This window comes from Entelurus aequoreus, linkage group LG27, assembly GCF_033978785.1.
Source record: "Entelurus aequoreus isolate RoL-2023_Sb linkage group LG27, RoL_Eaeq_v1.1, whole genome shotgun sequence".
Lineage (NCBI taxonomy): Eukaryota > Metazoa > Chordata > Actinopteri > Syngnathiformes > Syngnathidae > Entelurus > Entelurus aequoreus.
In genome coordinates this window covers 4,426,740-4,452,928 of record NC_084757.1, presented here as the reverse complement: position 1 = coordinate 4,452,928, position 26,189 = coordinate 4,426,740, and the positions used below count along the sequence as shown (strand labels likewise).

At 44.0% G+C, this 26,189-nt stretch overlaps 1 protein-coding gene across 3 annotated transcripts in view; it reads right to left on the bottom strand.

Moving 5' to 3' along the window:
- LOC133644275 (KICSTOR complex protein SZT2-like) overlaps positions 1-26,189 on the bottom strand; it is a 194,016-nt gene that overhangs the window by 75,120 nt on the left and 92,707 nt on the right. For all 3 annotated transcript variants that reach the window (XM_062038641.1, XM_062038643.1, XM_062038642.1), the window contains 10 exons: positions 23,172-23,357; positions 14,468-14,677; positions 14,184-14,373; positions 11,306-11,380; positions 9,065-9,203; positions 8,821-8,956; positions 4,523-4,643; positions 2,467-2,619; positions 2,200-2,302; positions 556-670 (listed from right to left, as the gene is read on the bottom strand). In XM_062038641.1, coding sequence (XP_061894625.1) covers positions 556-670; positions 2,200-2,302; positions 2,467-2,619; positions 4,523-4,643; positions 8,821-8,956; positions 9,065-9,203; positions 11,306-11,380; positions 14,184-14,373; positions 14,468-14,677; positions 23,172-23,357 — 1,428 coding nt within the window. The remainder of the gene's footprint in view (positions 1-555; positions 671-2,199; positions 2,303-2,466; positions 2,620-4,522; positions 4,644-8,820; positions 8,957-9,064; positions 9,204-11,305; positions 11,381-14,183; positions 14,374-14,467; positions 14,678-23,171; positions 23,358-26,189) is intronic.

Sequence of the window (26,189 nt, the reverse complement as noted above, 5' to 3'; positions counted from 1 at the left end):
TTGTTGTGTGTTGTTACCGCGCTGGGAGGACGTTAATGAAACTGCCTAACAATAAACCCACATAAGAAACCAAGTACTCGCCCTCGATCATTCCACAGTTATGACGTCATTGGGCAGGCACGCTGTTTGTATTGTGGGAAAGCGGACGTGAGAACAGGCTGTCCCCAACTCAGGTCCGCATTGAGCTGGAGGGGGCGTGGCCTCCAGCTCCGGCTGAATACCGGGAGTTTGTCGGGAGAACATTTCTGCCGGGAGGTTATCGGGAGAGGCGCTGAATACCGGGAGTCTCCCGGTAAAAACGGGAGGGTTGGCAAGTATGGGCCCGGGCCTTGAGTTTGACACCTGTGTTGTAGACGAATGATTTGATTGAAATTAATTTCTTGTAATGTATCATTTGGTGTATAAATTAAAATAAAATATTTTTAAAACAGTTGACATTAGAAAGATTTAGAAAAAACAGCCTTTTGTGCTGCTGAGGACATGTACATGCAGGGCGATGACGTGTACGTACATGCAGGGCGATATCACACATCAAGAGTGGGGGTTTTTGCCTACCATGAGGTCCTCGGAGAACAGCGGCTCCTGACTCCTTGCCAGGCCGATGGAGCGATTCACCTGGAGGCCTCCGTCCATGTCGGAGTACTTCCCTGCCAGAGACGTCTCGTAAAGTCTGGAAGGGAACGAGCAGCGAGTGTTGGGAGCGGGCAAGAGCGAACATCCATATTGGCGATACATTGTGCGATAACAAACAATATATTCAATTCAATATTTATTATCAATCACAATAGAACCGTTTTAATTTAACCTCTTAAGGCCCAAGCTGTTTGTTTACATGCTTTTTTTTATTTCTCTTTGCTATTTGGGCTTATTGGACCCTAATTAGAATAAAAACTAAGAATCATCTTTTGATATGATGTACTTAGTCTATAAGTACACAAACGTGTACTTCATGTTTAGTGACATGCTAATTCTTATTTTTACACTTTTTTTTCCAAATTCCATTGTATGTTATACTCTTCTGACACCACCAGATGGCAGTATAAGTGTCCACATAAGCGGCCATAAGACCCCAATTCAGTAGTGTTCACAATTTTGTACACTACTGAATGTACAATATGTATATATACATATATGTATATATACATACATACATACATACATACATACATACATACATACATACATACATACATACATACATACATACATACATATACATATATATATATAGAGTCCAGTCCATAGTGGATCTAACATAATAGTGTGAGAGTCCAGTCCATAGTGGATCTAACATAATAGTGAGAGTCCAGTCCATAGTGGATCTAACATAATAGTGTGAGAGTCCAGTCCATAGTGGATCTAACATAATAGTGTGAGAGTCCAGTCCATAGTGGATCTAACATAATAGTGAGAGTCCAGTCCATAGTGGATCTAACATAATAGTGTGAGAGTCCAGTCCATAGTGGATCTAACATAATAGTGAGAGTCCAGTCCATAGTGGATCTAACATAATAGTGTGAGAGTCCAGTCCATAGTGGATCTAACATAATAGTGTGAGAGTCCAGTCCATAGTGGATCTAACATAATAGTGTGAGAGTCCAGTCCATAGTGGATCTAACATAATAGTGAGAGTCCAGTCCATAGTGGATCCAACATAATAGTGTGAGAGTCCAGTCCATAGTGGATCTAACATAATAGTGAGAGTCCAGTCCATAGTGGATCTAACATAATAGTGTGAGAGTCCAGTCCATAGTGGATCTAACATAATAGTGAGAGTCCAGTCCATAGTGGATCCAACATAATAGTGTGAGAGTCCAGTCCATAGTGGATCTAACATAATAGTGAGAGTCCAGTCCATAGTGGATCTAACATAATAGTGAGAGTCCAGTCCATAGTGGATCTAACATAATAGTGTGAGAGTCCAGTCCATAGTGGATCTAACATAATAGTGTGAGAGTCCAGTCCATAGTGGATCTAACATAATAGTGAGAGTCCAGTCCATAGTGGATCTAACATAATGGCCACCTGGCCGCACTTTGGGCACCTGGTCTGACCACATAACTTGTATTGTGTGTTCCGTCACTCAGCTCGGGCCCCCATCAAACAAACGTTGTGACTTCCTTCACACTTGGTTGCCGCAGTGGTACGTCACGCTTTATGCCCGGATGAAACGCGGGTGAGAGAGAGGTTGTCACCGACCTGAGGTAGAAGACGGCTTTGGTGGTGCGCTCCTGGTAGACAAACATGTTGGTCCTGTTGCCCACGCAGAAGGAGTTGAGCACAGAGCGCAGCGCCTGGATGGCTGCGATAAGGAGACACAATAAACATCTTATTTTCTCATCATCAGGGTCAAGGTTTAAGGATGTTCCCTGAAGAGACGTGAATTCCTTGGAGTTTTTAATCGGGTGTCCTTAGATTATAAACCCAATGAGGAGGTCAGTGAGCATGTAAAGGTTGGTCACCCACCTCTGGAGACCCCCATGTTGGGGCCCATCTTGAGGCGTGGGTGGATGTGGATGATGGTGCGCCACACCACATCGCAGGCAAAATGTCCCGGTATGAACTGCATGGTGGCAGCCAGGTAGTCTCTGGCCTGGTAGCTCTCCTCTGGGTGGAAATCTGTGGTCCACACACAAACTTCTTAGTACATCACCCCCTCTGTGGCTTGTGTGTGTCATAGGGGTGTGCTATACTGTGCTTAGCTGTCGAGTAGCTGCTTGTAGCCTAGTATAAAGCTTTGTGTCCATTTTGCATCTTATTGCACATAATAGTGGTGCATTCAAGGACCCTTGATAAAAGTTACAAACAGAGGTGTCACTAGTCTTTGACCTTGAAGCATTCACACACGTAAAAATATAACATCTATTCACGTGTCAATTTTGCATCTTATTGCACATAATAGTGGTGCGTTCAAGGACCCTTGATTAAAGTTACAGATGTGTCACTACTCTTTGACCTTGAAGCATTCACACACCTAAAATTCTAACATGTATTCGTGGCAGCACAGGAGAAAGTCATGTGTCCATTTTGCATCTTTTTGCACATAATAGTGGTGCGTTCAAGGACCCTTGATTAAAGTTACAGATGTGTCACTACTCTTTGACCTTGAAGCATTCACACACATAAAAATATAACATGTATTTGTGGCAGCACAGGAGAAAGTCACACGTCAATTTTGCATCTTATTGCACATAATAGTGGTGCGTTCAAGGACCCTTGATTAAAGTTACAAACAGAGGTGTCACTAGTCTTTGACCTTGAAGCATTCACACACGTAAAAATATAACATCTATTTGTGGCAGCACAGGAGAAAGTTTTGTGTCCATTTTGCATCTTATTGCACATAATAGTGGTGCGTTCAAGGACTCTTGATTAAAGTTACAAACAGAGGTGTCCCTAGTCTTTGATCTTGAAGCATTCACACATGTAAAAATATAACATGTATTTGTGGCAGCACAGGAGAAAGTCATGTGTCCATTTTGCATCTTTTTGCACATAATAGTGGTGCGTTCAAGGACACTTGATTAAAGTTACAAACAGAGGTGTCACTAGTCTTTGAAGCATTCACACACGTAAAATTCTAACATGTATTTGTGGCAGCACAGGAGAAAGTCACGTGTCCATTTTGCATCTTATTGCACATAATAGTGGTGCGTTCAAGGACCCTTGATTAAAGTTACAGATGTGTCACTACTCTTTGACCTTGAAGCATTCACACACATAAAAATATAACATGTATTTGTGGCAGCACAGGAGAAAGTCACACGTCAATTTTGCATCTTATTGCACATAATAGTGGTGCGTTCAAGGACCCTTGATAAAAGTTACAAACAGAGGTGTCACTAGTCTTTGAAGCATTCACACACGTAAAATTCTAACATGTATTTGTGGCAGCGCAGGAGAAAGTCACGTGTCCATTTTGCATCTTATTGCACATAATAGTGGTGCGTTCAAGGACACTTGATTAAAGTTACAAACAGAGGTGTCACTAGTCTTTGACCTTGAAGCATTCACACACGTAAAAATATAACATGTATTTGTGGCAGCACAGGAGAAAGTCACGTGTCAATTTTGCGTCTTATTGCACATAAATATGGTGCGTTCAAGGACCCTTGATTAAAGTTACAAACAGAGGTGTCACTAGTCTTTGACTTTGAAGCATTCACGCACATAAAAATATAACATGTATTTGTGGCAGCACAGGAGAAAGTCACGTGTCAATTTTGCGTCTTATTGCACATAAATATGGTGCGTTCAAGGACCCTTGATTAAAGTTACAAACAGAGGTGTCACTAGTCTTTGACTTTGAAGCATTCACGCACATAAAAATATAACATGTATTTGTGGCAGCACAGGAGAAAGTCATGTGTCAATTTTGCATCTTATTGCACATAATAGTGGTGCGTTCAAGGACCCTTGATTAAAGTTTTGCACAAGTTAACCATATTTGTTTTGTTTTGTTTTTTTGCCGGTATCGGAGTGATGTCGACATTGGGGCTGGAGTACGGTTGGACCGACTCACCGTCGGAGGCGTTGCGTCTCTGCCTGTACAGAGATTCGTTCTTCCAGATGTCCTCCTCGCTCTCGGCAACCAGCAGGGAGTTGCACACGTGGCTGTCATGCAGGTCCTGCAGCAGCATGCGCTGCCAAGCACACACAAACATCACTCCCAGCATTCCGAGCAAAGTCACCGTAAAATAGAATACAAAATGAAAGCAAAACAATTTATACACAATGTCAATTAATTAATGAATATTCTACACAAAAATGGAGAAGATAACAGCATTTATTAATTAGAAATTGGAGAAATGTACTTCATACTGGGAAAATTGGGTCAATTATGTTACGCCACAGAGGCCTGATTTTATACATGACATGTAGATACGTGACATGTCGATGCGTGACATGTAGATACATAACATGTAGATACGTGACATGTAGATACGTGACGTGTCGGTACGTGACGTGTAGGTACGTGACGTGTAGGTACGTAACGTGTAGGTACGTAACGTGTAGGTACGTAACGTGTAGGTACGTAACGTGTAGGTACGTGACGTGTAGGTACGTGACGTGTAGGTACGTGACGTGTAGGTACGTGACGTGTAGGTACGTAACGTGTAGGTACGTGACGTGTCGGTACGTGACGTGTCGATACGTGACGTGTCGATACGCGACGTGTCGATACGCGACGTGTAGATACGCGACATGTAGATACGCGACATGTAGATACGCGACATGTAGATACGCGACATGTAGATACGCGACATGTAGATACGCGACATGTAGATACGCGACATGTAGATACGCGACATGTAGATACGCGACATGTAGGTACGCGACATGTAGGTACGCGACGTGTAGGTACGCGACGTGTAGGTACGTAACGTGTAGGTACGTAAAGTGTAGGTACGTAACGTGTAGGTACGTAACGTGTAGGTACGCAACGTGTAGGTACGTAACGTGTAGGTACGTAACGTGTAGGTACGTAACGTGTAGATACGTAACGTGTAGGTACGTAACGTGTAGGTACGTAACGTGTAGGTACGTAACGTGTAGGTACGTAACGTGTAGGTACGTAACGTGTAGGTACGCAACGTGTAGGTACGTAACGTGTAGGTACGTAACGTGTAGGTACGTAACGTGTAGATACGTAACGTGTAGGTACGTAACGTGTAGGTACGTAACGTGTAGGTACGTAACGTGTAGGTACGTAACGTGTAGGTACGTAACGTGTAGGTACGTGACGTGTAGGTACGTGACGTGTAGGTACGTGACGTGTAGGTACGTGACGTGTAGGTACGTGACGTGTAGGTACGTGACGTGTAGGTACGTAACGTGTAGGTACGTGACGTGTCGGTACGTGACGTGTCGATACGTGACGTGTCGATACGCGACGTGTCGATACGCAACGTGTAGATACGCGACATGTAGATACGCGACATGTAGATACGCGACATGTAGATACGCGACATGTAGATACGCGACATGTAGATACGCGACATGTAGGTACGCGACATGTAGGTACGCGACGTGTAGGTACGCAACGTGTAGGTACGTAACGTGTAGGTACGTAAAGTGTAGGTACGTAACGTGTAGGTACGTAACGTGTAGGTACGCAACGTGTAGGTACGTAACGTGTAGGTACGTAACGTGTAGGTACGTAACGTGTAGATACGTAACGTGTAGGTACGTAACGTGTAGGTACGTAACGTGTAGGTACGTAACGTGTAGGTACGTAACGTGTAGGTACGCAACGTGTAGGTACGTAACGTGTAGGTACGTAACGTGTAGGTACGTAACGTGTAGGTACGTAACGTGTAGGTACGTAACGTGTAGGTACGTAACGTGTAGGTACGTAACGTGTAGGTACGTAACGTGTAGATACACAACGTGTAGGTACGTAACGTGTAGGTACGTAACGTGTAGGTACGTAACGTGTAGGTACGTAACGTGTAGGTACGTAACGTGTAGGTACGTAACGTGTAGGTACGTAACGTGTAGGTACGTAACGTGTAGGTACGTAACGTGTAGATACGTAACATGTTGACACGTAACATGTCGATGTGTAACATGTCGATGTGTAACATGTCGATACGTAACATGTAGATACGTGACATGTAGATACGTGACATGTCGATACGTGACATGTAGATACGCAACATGTAGATACTCAACATGTAGATACGCAACATGTAGATACGTAACATGCAGATACGCAACATGTAGATACGCAACATGTAGACACGCAACATGTAGATACGCAACATGTAGATACCTAACATGTAGATACGCAACATGTAGATACGTAACATGTAGATACGTAACATGTAGATACGCAACATGTAGATATGTAACATGTAGATACGCAACATGTAGATACCTACCATGTAGATAAGTAACATGTAGATATGCAGTCGTGCACACGGCTGCTTGGATTGATGTCAAATATTAGCTGAGTTAAGACCGCCCATCTAAGGTCAACTAATGCAAGTAAAACAACTGAATTTGGTAACAAATTGCTACAATTTATGTTATATCTTTAACCAAAGTGTGTTTTACCTGCTACATGTCTTATTTGTGTACATTTATCCATAGTTTTGTTTTTAGTACACACTAATAATTGTATTTTTCCTAAAGCACAGACCAGGATTGGCAACCATAAATAATTTACAATTATGTCAATAAAGCTAGTTTACTATATTCTAATCTAATCCTTGATTATGGAAAATTGTAAATTATTCTTTGAGTGCAACAAGAAAAACACAATGTGTTTAATGCCCTTTCATTTATATTTTAACCTTCTAAAATTGTTCTTTGAGTGCAATTGGAAACATACCTGTATATTTATTGTATTGCAAGATTTTCTGTTAAAATACAGCCAAAATGTACACTTTTTCAGAGTTCCCTTTATTTGGAAAAGTATCGAAAATAATTGATATACATTTTGGTACCGGACAACCCCACTCCTTATATGTTTATAGTTTTTTTAGTCATTTATTTATGTTAACATTCTTTTTTCTTAATTTTTTTTATTTATTATAATTTTTTTGTTTGTTTTATTTTTTTGTTTATCCTCTTGTTTTGGTGGAAGTGGCATCGTTGGGATATAAACAAAAAATAATAATATTTTGACATTTAGGGCCGACAATAGATGTATGCAAATATGATGTCATGGATAGGAATGTATGATGCTGGACGTTAATAAAAACTCAATTACAAAAAACAACTATTTGTGCAAAAGTCAGCAATAAATCAGTGTTTTACTCGGTGTAAATAATGTAGATTTCCTCGGTAAGTCTTTCTGCATAAGAACTTGAGTTCTGTCGAAGTAGTAGTAGTAGTATAAGTAGTAGTAGTAGTACAGTGTTTCCCACACATTCATTTATTTGTGGCGGCCCGCCACGAAAGAATTACGTCCGCCACAAATACAAAAAAAATTAAAAAAATAAAAATAAAAAATAAAAAATAAAAAATAAAAAATAAAAAATAAAAAATAAATAAATAAATATATATATATATATATATATATATATATATATATATATATATATATATATATATATATATATATATATATATATATATATATATATATATACATATATATGTGTGGGAAAAAAATCACAAGACTATTTCATCTCTACAGGCCTGTTTCATGAGGGGTTTACCTCAATCCTCAGGAGATTTCTGAGGATTGAGGTAAACCCCTCATGAAACAGGCCTGTAGATATATATATATATATATATATATATATATATATATATATATATATATATATATATATATATATATATATATATATATATAAATTCTGTTTATTTGTTACTGACTGTGGCAGGACACCTCTGCCTCTGTTTCACTTTATGTTGCTGGTAAATAATACGGTTGTAGTAGTAGGCTAAAGTGAAATTATTTAGTATGCACTAATTAAAGGGGCAGAGCTTTAAGAGACATTTTAGCTTTTATATTTTATAAGATATATTTTTTGTAAGAACCACAATTAATAAATATATTTCAGTGAATAACTTATAGTTCAAATCTGTATATAAATATGTACATAAAGTGTTGTAATTATATTGTAAAATGGATGGATGGATGTTTAAAACAAAAACTGTTATTCTTAATTAGTAAGTATACATTTTTTTAGCCTTTTTAGAGAAAATCATATCATTGTAGTAAATTATGCAAATTACTCAATGATGTTATGTTGACCACGCCCATAGCCACGCCCCCACCGCCACAGGTATCTTGGCAGTTTATAGGAAACACTGTAGTAGTAGTAGTAGTAGTAGTAGTAGTAGTAGTAGTAGTAGTAGTACCTGATTGACTATTCGACAGAGTTCCCCGATCTTCCTCACTACCAAATGGTGCAGTTTTAAATATTCGGGCAGCTCCTGCTGGTCTTCCCTGGTCTCCATCTCTTTGGCGCTGGGCTCCTTTTCTTCACTGAGACTCCTTCGGATGAACCCACACGACAAAACATCGAAGCCAAGCGCACAAAACCTTCTGAGAACTTAACGACAATCGACTGGCGGCATGTTCGCTTCCTGAGGCTTCTCTGACCTGGAGTGGGAGTAGACCTTGACTCGGTCTTGGTGGATCTTCACGATGAGCCAGAAGTCCGGCATCAGATGCGTGCGACTCTCCTGGTCGTCCAGGGTGGGACTCTCGCACTCGGAGTCACTGCTGCCCCCATCGTAGCCTGTAAGGGGCGCGATGTTACATCCAGCAAAGCAGTGAGAGGAGCACCACAGGGTTTAGACGTCCGTTTATTGTCATTCAAATTTCAACTTTACAGTACAAATAACGAAATTTCGTTGCATTAGCTCATGGTAGTGCAGGATAAAAGAGCAATACGGTGCAGATATAAATAAATAGATTACTGTACAGATAAATATATTGCACTTATTGTCAGAATAATTGTATCTAAGTTATCACACAACTTTGTGTTTCAATGAGTTCCCGGCGAGCAGACAAAAGCGGTCTTTGATCTTGCCAATCAAAAGTAAAACTCCACTGTGTAGGATGGGAAGCGACATGAAGGTGTCGGTTTCTTTGCTGTATTGTAATCCACAGGAAGCAGGACCCGACCCCCCTCCAGGCACCTTTTCTTTGAACCGTTTTGTAACCAAAGGCGACGGCCGTTTACGACCCCTCGTCCCTTTAGAAACAGCTGTTGCCATGTAATCAGGGAAAGTCCGAATAAAAGAGGAGGCGTACAATCTTTCGTCAGAGTGTGGTGGGACACCGTGCAAGGGTGCAGGGCTACGCGTTTCTCTTCATTGGGCCAAATTGAATTCTGTCTCTGTTTAATTCCTTGCTTCTTGTCTTGTTTAATAGATGTCATCAGTGTTTGAACCTGGCACTTATGCATATGCATCCACGTTTATGGATGTATGTTATATTGCCTTTATATTCCAGCCAGTTTACTGCAAAGCCCTACGTATTTACCCTAAATTCCCCACTATAAGCCGCTACTTTTTTTCCTACGCATGGAACCCTGCAGCTAATTTATGGATGTTTCTGCGCTGATGGCCATAAAGCAAATTAGTTTTCATGAAACACACACAAAGACACTTCAATTTGACTCATTTGGACTTTTGGCTGTTTTCCCGTGTGTAGTGTTTTACTTCTTGTCTTGCGCTCCTGTTTTGGTGGCTTTTTCTCTTTTTTTGGTATTTTCCTGTAGCAGTTTCATGTCTTCCTTTGAGCGATATTTCCCGCATCTACTTTGTTTTAGCAATCAAGAATATTTCAGTTGTATTTATCCTTCTTTGTGGGGACATTGTTGATTGTCATTTCATGTTCCGATGTACATTGTCTTCGTGTCTTTGCTCCACAGTAAGTCTTTTCTGTCATCCAGCATTCTGTTTTTGTTTACTTTGTAGTCGGTTCAGTTTTACCTACTTGAGTTCAAGTCCGCTGTTTTCCTGTGTGTAGTGTTTTACTTCTTGTCTTGCGCTCCTGTTTTGGTGGCTTTTTCTCTTCTTTTGGTATTTTCCTGTAGCAGTTTCATGTCTTCCTTTGAGCGATTATCCCCGCATCTACTTTGTTTTAGCAATCAAGAATATTTCAGTTGTTTTTATCCTTCTTTGTGGGGACATTGTTGATTGTCATGTCATGTTCGGATGTACATTGTCTTTGCTCCACAGTAAGTCTTTGCTGTCGTCCAGCATTCTGTTTTTCTTTACTTTGTAGCCAGTTCAGTTTGAGTTTGGTTCTGCATAGCCTTCCCTAAGCTTCAATGCCTTTTCTTAGGGGCACTCACCTTTTGTTTATTTTTGGTTTAAGCATTAGACACCTTTTTACCTGCACTCTGCCTCACGCTGTTTCCGGTATCTACAAAGCAAATAGCTACCTGCTGCCACCTACTGATATGGAAGAGTATTACATGGTTACTCTGCCGAGCTCTAGACAGCACCGACACTCAACAACAACACATCATTTGCAGACTATAATTACTGCTTTGCAAAAAATATTTTTAACCCAAATAGGTGAAATTAGGTAATCTCCCACGGCACACCAGACTGTATCTCACGGCACTGGTTGAAAAAAACTGAATTAAGGTATGTAAATAAACATTTACAAAATCTTTCTGTGTAAATAACTAATTTCACAACGTATATATCTGTGGCTTATGTATGGAAAAATTATTTTTTTCCAAAATGTAGTAGGTACAGTTATACGAGTACATAGTCCGGAAAATATGGTAAGTATTATTGAAAACCTTTGTAGCCTACCTCCCCCCGATTTTGTCTACTCTCCATTTTTCATTCATTCAATAGTTGGTGACTTTGCACTCACCCTGCATGTCGGAGTCCAAACTTCCTTGGCTGGAAACAACACTCTGGACTCGACAGGGCCGGAGCTTGCCGCAGCCTGAGAAAAAACAATTACACCTTACTGTCAGACTCCCCACCTCAGCGGGAGGACGGGAATAAATCAACGCTCTGGCGGATCGTGCCCTCACTCTCGCCTGTCTGGAAATGAGCGCCTCGCTGCGCTAAAGCAGGAGCGCAGGGCTCAGCAGGAAGCGGTTTGTCTACATCGCGCCCTTCCTGATACTGCCGCCGCGCTAATTCACGCCAATACGACCAATACTCGCGAATTAGGCGCGGCCTTGGGACTTTGTCCAAAGCCCGCAACTAGGGTTGTACGGTCTACCAGTACTAGTATAGCACTGAGATACTAATGAATCATATTCTGTACTATACCAACTCTAAAAAGTACCAGTCCCTGCCCACCCTATTTTTTTTTACGGGCATTAAAGCGTGTCGTCCCGTCGTGACATTGCTGGTTTTACGACGAGCAGAGGAGCATGTTCGGCAGTGCACGCTCACAGAGTACTTACAAGCAGACACAGTGTGTAGACAGAAAAGGGAGAATGGACGCATTTTGGTGTAAAAAGTAAAGATAAAGGCGAAGTTCTAACACTGAAACACCCTCAGGAAGAGGTGCTTTAAGACATGGCTAGCTAGTTAGCGGCTAACATCCACCCACAGTGTTTTAGCTACTTTTAAATCACTAATCCTGGCCTCCATGGCGACGAATAATTACGAAACATTATCACTGGAGGCAGGGCCGGCCCGTGGCATAGGCCGTATAGGCAAATGCTAAGGGCGCCGTCCATCAGGGGGCGCCACGCCGGTGCCACAAATGTTGAAGAAAAAAAAAAAAAGAAAAAAAAAAAGTTGTTACTATTATTTCTAAATACAAAAAATAATCCCACGTTAATTAAAATGCAAAGTAAAGCCTATTTAATAGAAATATTATTAGTTACAACATTACGCGCCCCCCCCCTGCACGGTGCACTTTTTGGACGTCACCACATCAAAAAATCAACACAAGATGTCAAAACGGCCAAAACTGTCAGGTGCCCAGGGAAGAAAAAAAGAGAAAAGAAGAGGAGGAGAAACGAGAAAAAGACAGGAGGTAGCAGGGAGGTAACGTTAGCCTACATGAAATGATTTGTCTGTTACAGAATGTGATAGTAACCTGGCTTTTTAGCATTAAGCTAATGTTACATGATTCGGCAATTGCTAATCAATAAATAGCTAGTTCTGTTTTAACGTCGGGTTAATATTGTGGAAGGGGCTAAATTGTTATGGAAAATAATAATGTAACGTTAGGTAATTACAGTACTCCCACCTTACATTCCTCAGAGACATTTAAGCAGGTGTTTTTTGTTTACATTGTTATTGCCTTCTGGTTAGCTAATGTTTGCCCTGCAGGTAATAGTCACTTTTCCACCCCTTTATATATTAGGTATAGTTGTAAGCCTAGTTGTTAAAGTGCACATCATTAATGTTAATTAAGCAATATTACATGAGAGGGAATGCTGTTTTTTAATTTGCTACCTTTAAGTAAAAAAAAAGGTCAAAGACAAAGCTATTCGGTTTTTTTGTGAGTATATACACTTCACTGCCGATGTGGGGGGGGGTGCCACCTAAAATCTTGCCTAGGGCGCCAGATTGGTTAGGGCCGGGCCTGACTGGAGGACGAGGAATAGCTAAACATGCTTCACTACACACCGTAGGAGGATACAATAGCTCACTGCAAGCTAGCACTCCTGAATGTAAACAAACACCATGGGTGGATCTACACCTGACATCCACTGTAATGATACCAAGTACAGGAGGATATCTAGTCTTTTATCGTTTAAAAAAAAATTTATGTTATGTTTATAAATCAGTAAATACGTCCCTGGTTACACTTTTATGAGGGACATAAACCTTATGAGGGACAAACTGTAAAAAATTATTATTAATCTACTTGTTGATTTACTGTTAATATCTGCTTATTTTCTGTTTTAACATATTCTATCTACACTTCTGTTAAAATGTCACAAATCACTTATTCTTCTCTTATTTGATACTTTACATTAGTTTTGGATGATACCACACATTTAGGTATGGATCCGATACCAAGTAGTTACAGGATCATACATTGGTCATATTCAAAGTCCTCATTTACTGACTTTATAAACATAATATGATTTTTTTTAAAGAAGAAAAATTATTTTCTGACAGTAAAACTAAAAAATATCGATGTAATCATAGAAGTATCGACTAGATACGCTCTTGTACTTGGTATCATTACAGTGGATGTCAGGTGTAGATCCACCCATGGCGTTTGTTTACATTGTGACGCCGGTGAGCTATTGTATTCTCCTACGGTGTGTAGTGAAGCATGTTTAGCTATTCCTCGTCCTCCAGTGATAATGGTACTTGTAAGAAACTCACTTTGTCGCCATGGAGGCCAGGATTAGTTATTTAGAAGTAGCTAAAACACTAGCTAGCTAGCCATGTCTTAAAGCAGCTCTTCCTGAGGGTGTTTCAGAGTTATAACTTCACCTTTATCTTTACTTTTTACACCAAAATGCATCCATTCTCCCTTTTCTGTCTACACACTGTGTCTGCTTGTAAGTACTCTGTGTGTGTGCGCTGCCAAACATGCTCCTCTGCTCGTAAAACCAGCAATGTCATGACGTGACGACGACGGGGGGTTGGTTGACCGGTACTTTTTAGAGGCGGTATAGTACCGAATATGATTCATTAGTATCATGGTACTATACTGGTACCGTACAACCCTAAATGAAACAAGTGGAAACATGTGATGCGTGACATGGTATGGTATGAAGTGAACAGTAACGTGCAGAGGTATCAGCTGTGGTGTCACTCACTGTGAGAGACGGACTGCACCGACTCGGCCAGGCTGACGCTGGAGGGGGTCTTGGTCGGAGAGGTCGCCTCGGGGCAGCGCTCGTTCAGGAGCAGGACGTTGTTGGACTGACATTTGTCTGCCGCCGGGCCGTTGTTGTCGGCGTCCGCCTTCGAGGGGCCGTCCTTCTCGCCAAGCTCCGCAGTCGGATCCTGCAGGTGCGACACGTTGGCCTCGCCTTTTCAGTTCTTTGCAGTTTGACAGTGAACCGCCAGCCAGTAACGTGGCACATTAAGAGTCCCTGACCTCCTCGTCTTCCCCTTCGGCCGCCAAGGCGGACTCCTCCTGGGGCGGCACGCCGTTGGAGGCGGCCTGCTTCAGGGGGGCGGCGGCGCTCTCGGTCAGCCTCTCATCGGCGTGGATCCTCTGAGGGTGCAGCCGGCTCAGAGACACGTAGTAGAAGCTGTCCTGTTCACTGTTGAGCACGTAGCCCGAGAGCGGCATCCGACGGAACTCCTGCAAGGTTACACAGGTTACAACAGGGGGTGTCCAAACTACAGGTGAATTCATCTGAAATACCAGGCAAATTCATCTTAAATACCAGGCAAATTCATCTTAAATACCAGGCACATTCATCTTAAATACCAGGCACATTCATCTTAAATACCAGGCACATTCATCTTAAATACCAGGTAAATTCATCTTAAATACCAGGTAAATTAATCTTAAAAACCAGGCAAATTCATCTTAAATACCAGGCAAATTAATCTTAAATACCAGACAAATTCATCTTAAATACCAGGCACATTCATCTTAAATACCAGGCAAATTAATCTTAAATACCAGACAAATTCATCTTAAATACCAGGCACATTCATCTTAAATACCAGGCAAATTCATCTTAAATACCAGGCAAATTCATCTAAAATACCAGGCAAATTCATCTTAAATACCAGGTAAATTCATCTTAAATACCAGGTAAATTCATCTTAAAAACCAGGCAAATTCATCTTAAATACCAGGCAAATTCATCTAAAATACCAGGTAAATTAATCTTAAATATCAGGTAAATTCATCTTCAATACCAGGCAAATTCATCTTCAATACCAGGCAAATTCATCTTAAATAACAGGCAAATTCATCTTAAATACCAGGCAAATTCATCTAAAATACCAGGTAAATTAATCTTAAATATCAGGTAAATTCATCTTCAATACCAGGCAAATTCATCTTTAATACCAGGCAAATTCATCTTAAATACCAGGCAAATTCATCTTAAATACCAGGCAAATTCATCTTAAATACCAGGCAAATTCATCTTTAATACCAGGCAAATTCATCTTCAATACCAGGCAAATTCATGTTAAATACCAGGCAAATTCATCTTAAATACCAGGTAAATTCATCTTAAATACCAGGTAAATTAATCTTAAATACCAGGCAAATTCATCTTAAATAACAGGCAAATTCATCTTAAATACCAGGCAAATTCATCTAAAATACCAGGTAAATTCATCTTCAATATCAGGTAAATTCATCTTCAATACCAGGCAAATTCATCTTTAATACCAGGCAAATTCATCTGAAATACCAGGCAAATTCATCTTAAATACCAGGCAAATTCATCTTAAATACCAGGCAAATTCATCTTAAATACCAGGCAAATTCATCTTAAATAGCAGGCAAATTCATCTAAATACCAGGCAAATTCATCTTAAATACCAGGCAAATTCATCTTTAATACCAGAAAAATTCATCTAAAATACCAGGCTAATTCATCTTCAATACCAGGCAAATTCATCTTAAATACCAGACAAATTCATCTTAAATACCAGACAAATTCATCTTAAATACCAGGCAAATTCATCTTAAATACCAGGCAAATTCATCTTAAATAGCAGGCAAATTCATCTTAAATACCAGGCAAATTCATCTTAAATACCAGGCAAATTCATCTTAAATACCAGGCAAATTCATCTTAAATACCAGGCAAATTCATCTTAAATACCAGGTAAATTCATCTTCAATACCAGGCAAATTCATCTTAAATACCAGGGAAATTCATCTTCAATACCAGGCAAATTCATCTTAAATACCAGGGAAATTCATCTTTAATACCAGGCAAATCTACAATGTAAATAGTCATGAAAATAAAGATTGAATGAGAAGGTGTGTCCAAACTTTTGGCCTGTACTGTACATAAATACATACATAACTACATACGAACACACTTAGTTACTTTACATGCAGTCGACTTTCGGCCCCCGGCCAATTTTTTTAGCCCAATGCGGCCCCCAAGTCAGGAAGTGTGGACACCTCTGAGTTACAGGATGACAGTGAAGTCTAAGGTGGACTGACACCTCTGAGTTACAGGATGACAGTGAAGTCTAAGGTGGACTGACACCTCTGAGTTAGAGGATGACAGTGAAGTCTAAGGTGGACTGACACCTCTGAGTTACAGGATGACAGTGAAGTCTAAGGTGGACTGACACCTCTGAGTTACAAGATGACAGTGAAGTCTAAGGTGGACTGACACCTCTGAGTTACAGGATGACAGTGAAGTCTAAGGTGGACTGACACCTCTGAGTTACAAGATGACAGTGAAGTCTAAGGTGGACTGACACCTCTGAGTTACAGGATGACAGTGAAGTCTAAGGTGGACTGACACCTCTGAGTTACAGGATGACAGTGGAGTCTAAGGTGAACTGACACCTCTGAGTTACAGGATGACAGTGAAGTCTAAGGTGGACTGACACCTCTGAGTTACAGGATGACAGTGAAGTCTAAGGTGGACTGACACCTCTGAGTTACAGGATGACAGTGAAGTCTAAGGTGGACTGACACCTCTGAGTTACAAGATGACAGTGAAGTCTAAGGTGGACTGACACCCCTGAGTTACAGGATGACAGTGAAGTCTAAGGTGGACTGACACCTCTGAGTTACAGGATGACAGTGAAGTCTAAGGTGGACTGACACCTCTGAGTTACAGGATGACAGTGAAGTCTAAGGTGGACTGACACCTCTGAGTTACAGGATGACAGTGAAGTCTAAGGTGGACTGACACCTCTGAGTTACAGGATGACAGTGAAGTCTAAGGTGGACTGACACCTCTGAGTTACAGGATGACAGTGAAGTCTAAGGTGGACTGACACCTCTGAGTTACAGGATGACAGTGAAGTCTAAGGTGGACTGACACCCCTGAGTTACAGGATGACAGTGAAGTCTAAGGTGGACTGACACCTCTGAGTTACAGGATGACAGTGAAGTCTAAGGTGGACTGACACCTCTGAGTTACAGGATGACAGTGAAGTCTAAGGTGGACTGACACCTCTGAGTTACAGGATGACAGTGAAGTCTAAGGTGGACTGACACCCCTGAGTTACAGGATGACAGTGAAGTCTAAGGTGGACTGACACCCCTGAGTTACAGGATGACAGTGAAGTCCAAGGTGGACTGACACCCCTGAGTTACAGGATGACAGTGAAGTCTAAGGTGGACTGACACCCCTGAGTTACAGGATGACAGTGAAGTCTAAGGTGGACTGACACCTCTGAGTTACAGGATGACAGTGAAGTCTAAGGTGGACTGACACCCCTGAGTTACAGGATGACAGTGAAGTCTAAGGTGGACTGACACCTCTGAGTTACAGGATGACAGTGAAGTCTAAGGTGGACTGACACCTCTGAGTTACAGGATGACAGTGAAGTCTAAGGTGGACTGACACCTCTGAGTTACAGGATGACAGTGAAGTCTAAGGTGGACTGACACCCCTGAGTTACAGGATGACAGTGAAGTCTAAGGTGGACTGACACCTCTGAGTTACAGGATGACAGTGAAGTCTAAGGTGGACTGACACCTCTGAGTTACAGGATGACAGTGAAGTCTAAGGTGGACTGACACCTCTGAGTTACAGGATGACAGTGAAGTCTAAGGTGGACTGACACCTCTGAGTTACAGGATGACAGTGAAGTCTAAGGTGGACTGACACCTCTGAGTTACAGGATGACAGTGAAGTCTAAGGTGGACTGACACCTCTTAGTTACAGGATGACAGTGAAGTCTAAGGTGGACTGACACCTCTGAGTTACAGGATGACAGTGAAGTCTAAGGTGGACTGACACCTCTGAGTTACAGGATGACAGTGAAGTCTAAGGTGGACTGACACCTCTGAGTTACAGGATGACAGTGAAGTCTAAGGTGGACTGACACCTCTGAGTTACAGGATGACAGTGAAGTCTAAGGTGGACTGACACCTCTGAGTTACAGGATGACAGTGATGTCTAAGGTGGACTGACACCTCTTAGTTACAGGATGACAGTGAAGTCTAAGGTGGACTGACACCTCTGAGTTACAGGATGACAGTGAAGTCTAAGGTGGACTGACACCTCTGAGTTACAGGATGACAGTGAAGTCTAAGGTGGACTGACACCTCTGAGTTACAGGATGACAGTGAAGTCTAAGGTGGACTGACACCTCTGAGTTACAGGATGACAGTGAAGTCTAAGGTGGACTGACACCTCTGAGTTACAGGATGACAGTGAAGTCTAAGGTGGACTGACACCCCTGAGTTACAGGATGACAGTGAAGTCTAAGGTGGACTGACACCTCTGAGTTACAGGATGACAGTGAAGTCTAAGGTGGACTGACACCTCTGAGTTACAGGATGACAGTGAAGTCTAAGGTGGACTGACACCTCTGAGTTACAGGATGACAGTGAAGTCTAAGGTGGACTGACACCTCTGAGTTACAGGATGACAGTGAAGTCTAAGGTGGACTGACACCTCTGAGTTACAGGATGACAGTGAAGTCTAAGGTGGACTGACACCTCTGAGTTACAGGATGACAGTGAAGTCTAAGGTGGACTGACACCTCTGAGTTACAGGATGACAGTGAAGTCTAAGGTGGACTGACACCTCTGAGTTACAGGATGACAGTGAAGTCTAAGGTGGACTGACACCCCTGAGTTACAGGATGACAGTGAAGTCTAAGGTGGACTGACACCTCTGAGTTACAGGATGACAGTGAAGTCTAAGGTGGACTGACACCTCTGAGTTACAGGATGACAGTGAAGTCTAAGGTGGACTGACACCTCTGAGTTACAGGATGACAGTGAAGTCTAAGGTGGACTGACACCTCTGAGTTACAGGATGACAGTGAAGTCTAAGGTGGACTGACACCTCTGAGTTACAGGATGACAGTGAAGTCTAAGGTGGACTGACACCTCTTAGTTACAGGATGACAGTGAAGTCTAAGGTGGACTGACACCTCTGAGTTACAGGATGACAGTGAAGTCTAAGGTGGACTGACACCTCTGAGTTACAGGATGACAGTGAAGTCTAAGGTGGACTGACACCTCTGAGTTACAGGATGACAGTGAAGTCTAAGGTGGACTGACACCTCTGAGTTACAGGATGACAGTGAAGTCTAAGGTGGACTGACACCTCTGAGTTACAGGATGACAGTGAAGTCTAAGGTGGACTGACACCCCTGAGTTACAGGATGACAGTGAAGTCTAAGGTGGACTGACACCTCTGAGTTACAGGATGACAGTGAAGTCTAAGGTGGACTGACACCTCTGAGTTACAAGATGACAGTGAAGTCTAAGGTGGACTGACACCTCTGAGTTACAGGATGACAGTGAAGTCTAAGGTGGACTGACACCTCTGAGTTACAGGATGACAGTGAAGTCTAAGGTGGACTGACACCTCTGAGTTACAGGATGACAGTGAAGTCTAAGGTGGACTGACACCTCTGAGTTACAGGATGACAGTGAAGTCTAAGGTGGACTGACACCTCTGAGTTACAGGATGACAGTGAAGTCTAAGGTGGACTGACACCTCTGAGTTACAGGATGACAGTGAAGTCTAAGGTGGACTGACACCTCTGAGTTACAGGATGACAGTGAAGTCTAAGGTGGACTGACACCTCTGAGTTACAGGATGACAGTGAAGTCTAAGGTGGACTGACACCTCTGAGTTACAGGATGACAGTGAAGTCTAAGGTGGACTGACACCTCTGAGTTACAGGATGACAGTGAAGTCTAAGGTGGACTGACACCTCTGAGTTACAGGATGACAGTGAAGTCTAAGGTGGACTGACACCTCTGAGTTACAGGATGACAGTGAAGTCTAAGGTGGACTGACACCTCTGAGTTACAGGATGACAGTGAAGTCTAAGGTGGACTGACACCTCTGAGTTACAGGATGACAGTGAAGTCTAAGGTGGACTGACACCTCTGAGTTACAGGATGACAGTGATGTCTAAGGTGGACTGACACCTCTTAGTTACAGGATGACAGTGAAGTCTAAGGTGGACTGACACCTCTGAGTTACAGGATGACAGTGAAGTCTAAGGTGGACTGACACCTCTGAGTTACAGGATGACAGTGAAGTCTAAGGTGGACTGACACCTCTGAGTTACAGGATGACAGTGAAGTCTAAGGTGGACTGACACCTCTGAGTTACAGGATGACAGTGAAGTCTAAGGTGGACTGACACCTCTGAGTTACAGGATGACAGTGAAGTCTAAGGTGGACTGACACCCCTGAGTTACAGGATGACAGTGAAGTCTAAGGTGGACTGACACCTCTGAGTTACAGGATGACAGTGAAGTCTAAGGTGGACTGACACCTCTGAGTTACAGGATGACAGTGAAGTCTAAGGTGGACTGACACCTCTGAGTTACAGGATGACAGTGAAGTCTAAGGTGGACTGACACCTCTGAGTTACAGGATGACAGTGAAGTCTAAGGTGGACTGACACCTCTGAGTTACAGGATGACAGTGAAGTCTAAGGTGGACTGACACCTCTGAGTTACAGGATGACAGTGAAGTCTAAGGTGGACTGACACCTCTGAGTTACAGGATGACAGTGAAGTCTAAGGTGGACTGACACCCCTGAGTTACAGGATGACAGTGAAGTCTAAGGTGGACTGACACCTCTGAGTTACAGGATGACAGTGAAGTCTAAGGTGGACTGACACCTCTGAGTTACAGGATGACAGTGAAGTCTAAGGTGGACTGACACCTCTGAGTTACAGGATGACAGTGAAGTCTAAGGTGGACTGACACCTCTGAGTTACAGGATGACAGTGAAGTCTAAGGTGGACTGACACCTCTGAGTTACAAGATGACAGTGAAGTCTAAGGTGGACTGACACCTCTGAGTTACAGGATGACAGTGAAGTCTAAGGTGGACTGACACCTCTGAGTTACAGGATGACAGTGAAGTCTAAGGTGGACTGACACCTCTGAGTTACAGGATGACAGTGAAGTCTAAGGTGGACTGACACCTCTGAGTTACAGGATGACAGTGAAGTCTAAGGTGGACTGACACCTCTGAGTTACAGGATGACAGTGAAGTCTAAGGTGGACTGACACCTCTGAGTTACAGGATGACAGTGAAGTCTAAGGTGGACTGACACCTCTGAGTTACAGGATGACAGTGAAGTCTAAGGTGGACTGACACCCCTGAGTTACAGGATGACAGTGAAGTCTAAGGTGGACTGACACCTCTGAGTTACAGGATGACAGTGAAGTCTAAGGTGGACTGACACCTCTGAGTTACAAGATGACAGTGAAGTCTAAGGTGGACTGACACCTCTGAGTTACAGGATGACAGTGAAGTCTAAGGTGGACTGACACCTCTGAGTTACAAGATGACAGTGAAGTCTAAGGTGGACTGACACCTCTGAGTTACAGGATGACAGTGAAGTCTAAGGTGGACTGACACCTCTGAGTTACAGGATGACAGTGAAGTCTAAGGTGGACTGACACCTCTGAGTTACAGGATGACAGTGAAGTCTAAGGTGGACTGACACCTCTGAGTTACAGGATGACAGTGAAGTCTAAGGTGGACTGACACCTCTGAGTTACAGGATGACAGTGAAGTCTAAGGTGGACTGACACCTCTGAGTTACAGGATGACAGTGAAGTCTAAGGTGGACTGACACCTCTGAGTTACAGGATGACAGTGAAGTCTAAGGTGGACTGACACCTCTGAGTTACAGGATGACAGTGAAGTCTAAGGTGGACTGACACCTCTGAGTTACAGGATGACAGTGAAGTCTAAGGTGGACTGACACCTCTGAGTTACAGGATGACAGTGAAGTCTAAGGTGGACTGACACCTCTGAGTTACAGGATGACAGTGAAGTCTAAGGTGGACTGACACCTCTGAGTTACAGGATGACAGTGAAGTCTAAGGTGGACTGACACCTCTGAGTTACAGGATGACAGTGAAGTCTAAGGTGGACTGACACCTCTGAGTTACAAGATGACAGTGAAGTCTAAGGTGGACTGACACCTCTGAGTTACAGGATGACAGTGAAGTCTAAGGTGGACTGACACCTCTGAGTTACAAGATGACAGTGAAGTCTAAGGTGGACTGACACCTCTGAGTTACAGGATGACAGTGAAGTCTAAGGTGGACTGACACCTCTGAGTTACAGGATGACAGTGAAGTCTAAGGTGGACTGACACCTCTGAGTTACAGGATGACAGTGAAGTCTAAGGTGGACTGACACCTCTGAGTTACAGGATGACAGTGAAGTCTAAGGTGGACTGACACCTCTGAGTTACAGGATGACAGTGAAGTCTAAGGTGGACTGACACCTCTGAGTTACAGGATGACAGTGAAGTCTAAGGTGGACTGACACCTCTGAGTTACAGGATGACAGTGAAGTCTAAGGTGGACTGACACCTCTGAGTTACAGGATGACAGTGAAGTCTAAGGTGGACTGACACCTCTGAGTTACAGGATGACAGTGAAGTCTAAGGTGGACTGACACCTCTGAGTTACAGGATGACAGTGAAGTCTAAGGTGGACTGACACCTCTGAGTTACAGGATGACAGTGAAGTCTAAGGTGGACTGACACCTCTGAGTTACAGGATGACAGTGAAGTCTAAGGTGGACTGACACCTCTGAGTTACAGGATGACAGTGAAGTCTAAGGTGGACTGACACCTCTGAGTTACAGGATGACAGTGAAGGAAAAAGTCTTTCAAAGAACTTGCCTCTTTAAACTTGTCCAGCGACTGCTCCGGCCGGAAGACAAACTGAAGGGGGACATCTTCACCGTGACAGTGAGGGCGGCCCACTGACATCACCACGTGCTCCGCCACTTTGTGCAGCGTGGCCAGGCTGATGGTGCGAGAGCGACGCAGGGAGGACACGATCTCATCCTCCAGCAGCCAACGGATCTGACAGACGGGAAACGTTAGCGACATTTTGGCTCACGGCAAACGACAAGACATCTTAGTGCAGGTGTGCCCGTTAGGTGGATGGTGGAGGGTGTGTCAGTCCATGGTGGAGGGTGTGTCAGTGGAGGGTGGAGGGTGTGTCAGTCCATGGTGGAGGGTGTGTCAGTGGAGGGTGGAGGGTGTGTCAGTCCATGGTGGAGGGTGTGTCAGTGGAGGGTGGAGGGTGTGTCAGTCCATGGTGGAGGGTGTGTCAGTCCATGGTGGAGGGTGTGTCAGTGGAGGGTGTGTCAGTCCATGGTGGAGGGTGTGTCAGTGGAGGGTGTGTCAATCCATGGTGGAGGGTGTGTCAGTGGAGGGTGGAGGGTGTGTCAGTGGATGGTGGAGGGTGTGTCAGTGGCTGGTGGAGGGTGTGTCAGTGGAGGGTGGAGGGTGTGTCAGTCTATGGTGGAGGGTGTGTCAGTGGAGGGTGGAGGGTGTGTCAGTCCATGGTGGAGGGTGTGTCAGTGGAGGGTGGAGGGTGTGTCAGTGGATGGTGGAGGGTGTGTCAGTGGATGGTGGAGGGTGTGTCAGTAGAGGGTGTGTCAGTGGATGGTGGAGGGTGTGTCAGTGGATGGTGGAGGGTGTGTCAGTGGAGGGTGGAGGGTGTGTCAGTGGAGGGTGGAGGGTGTGTCAGTGGATGGTGGAGGGTGTGTCAGTGGAGGGTGGAGGGTGTGTCAGTGGATGGTGGAGGGTGTGTCAGTAGAGGGTGTGTCAGTGGATGGTGGAGGGTGTGTCAGTGGATGGTGAAGGGTGTGTCAGTGGACGTGGATGGTGGAGGGTGTGTCAGTGGAGGGTGTGTCAGTGGATGGTGGAGGGTGTGTCAGTCCATGGTGGAGGGTGTGTCAGTGGAGGGTGGAGGGTGTGTCAGTCCATGGTGGAGGGTGTGTCAGTGGAGGATGGAGGGTGTGTCAGTCCATGGTGGAGGGTGTGTCAGTGGAGGGTGGAGGGTGTGTCAGTGGAGGGTGGAGGGTGTGTCAGTAGAGGGTGTGTCAGTGGATGGTGGAGGGTGTGTCAGTAGAGGGTGTGTCAGTGGATGGTGGAGGGTGTGTCAGTGGATGGTGAAGGGTGTGTCAGTGGATGGTGGAGGGTGTGTCAGTGGAGGGTGTGTCAGTGGATGGTGGAGGGTGTGTCAGTAGAGGGTGTGTCAGTGGATGGTGGAGGGTGTGTCAGTCCATGGTGGAGGGTGTGTCAGTGGAGGGTGTGTCAGTGGAGGGTGGAGGGTGTGTCAGTGGAGGGTGGAGGGTGTGTCAGTCCATGGTGGAGGGTGTGTCAGTGGAGGGTGTGTCAGTCCATGGTGGAGGGTGTGTCAGTGGAGGGTGGAGGGTGTGTCAGTCCATGGTGGAGGGTGTGTCAGTGGAGGGTGGAGGGTGTGTCAGTGGATGGCGGAGGGTGTGTCAGTGGATGGTGGAGGGTGTGTCAGTCCATGGTGGAGGGTGTGTCAGTGGAGGGTGGAGGGTGTGTCAGTCCATGGTGGAGGGTGTGTCAGTGGAGGGTGGAGGGTGTGTCAGTCCATGGTGGAGGGTGTGTCAGTCCATGGTGGAGGGTGTGTCAGTGGAGGGTGGAGGGTGTGTCAGTGGATGGTGGAGGGTGTGTCAGTAGAGGGTGTGTCAGTGGATGGTGGAGGGTGTGTCAGTGGATGGTGAAGGGTGTGTCAGTGGATGGTGGAGGGTGTGTCAGTGGAGGGTGTGTCAGTGGATGGTGGAGGGTGTGTCAGTGGATGGTGGAGGGTGTGTCAGTCCATGTTGGAGGGTGTGTCAGTGGAGGGTGTGTCAGTCCATGGTGGAGGGTGTGTCAGTGGAGGGTGGAGGGTGTGTCAGTCCATGGTGGAGGGTGTGTCAGTGGAGGGTGGAGGGTGTGTCAGTCCATGGTGGAGGGTGTGTCAGTGGAGGGTGGAGGGTGTGTCAGTCCATGGTGGAGGGTGTGTCAGTGGAGGGTGGAGGGTGTGTCAGTGGAGGGTGGAGGGTGTGTCAGTGGAGGGTGTGTCAGTGGAGGGTGTGTCAGTGGAGGGTGTGTCAGTCCATCGCCAGACAGGTGTTAAAAAAATAGACCTAAACATGATGGATCATCAATCTTAACTATGACATGACTTTGGTCACTTGATTGACAGTCACGGCACCCGAGGGTCTTGTGAGATGACGCTGGCTGCTGCCACATCATTATTAAGAAAAAACGACCGACAGGAAGGCGAGAAACACGTTTTATTTCAACAGACTCTCGCGATTAAAAATGGCACAACTATGTACACCGTGGTTTCTCAGTCCTGATCAAAGTGACTATGTGTCGCAAATCCTCGTTGACAGAAATGTTGACATTTAATATTTATTCTACTCATTTTTACAACGTTGGAAAACATTAGAAAAGCTAGTAAAGGGGAGATAACTCCTGGGAATGACTGCCTTAGAATGGCCAAAGGTATAGTCGTGTGTGTCCAAGTTAAAGGATGTTTTCTTCTAATAAATTTACTACAATCTTTTGTAAACTGGGTAATGTTTGCTGTGGTCTGGAACAATATGGAACACAAACAACTATCAGAAATGCAGCCAAGTAATCTTCACCAAGACGTGACTTTGGTCACTTGATTGACATTCACGGCACCCGAGGGTCTTGTGAGATGACGCTGGCTGCTGCCACATCATTATTAAGAAAAAACGACCGACAGGAAGACGAGAAACACTTTTTATTTATTGCGATTAAAAATGGCACAACTATGTACACCGTGGTTTTTCAGTCCTGATCAAAGTGACTATGTGTCGCAGGCCGACGCAAATCCTCGTTGATATTTAATATTTATTC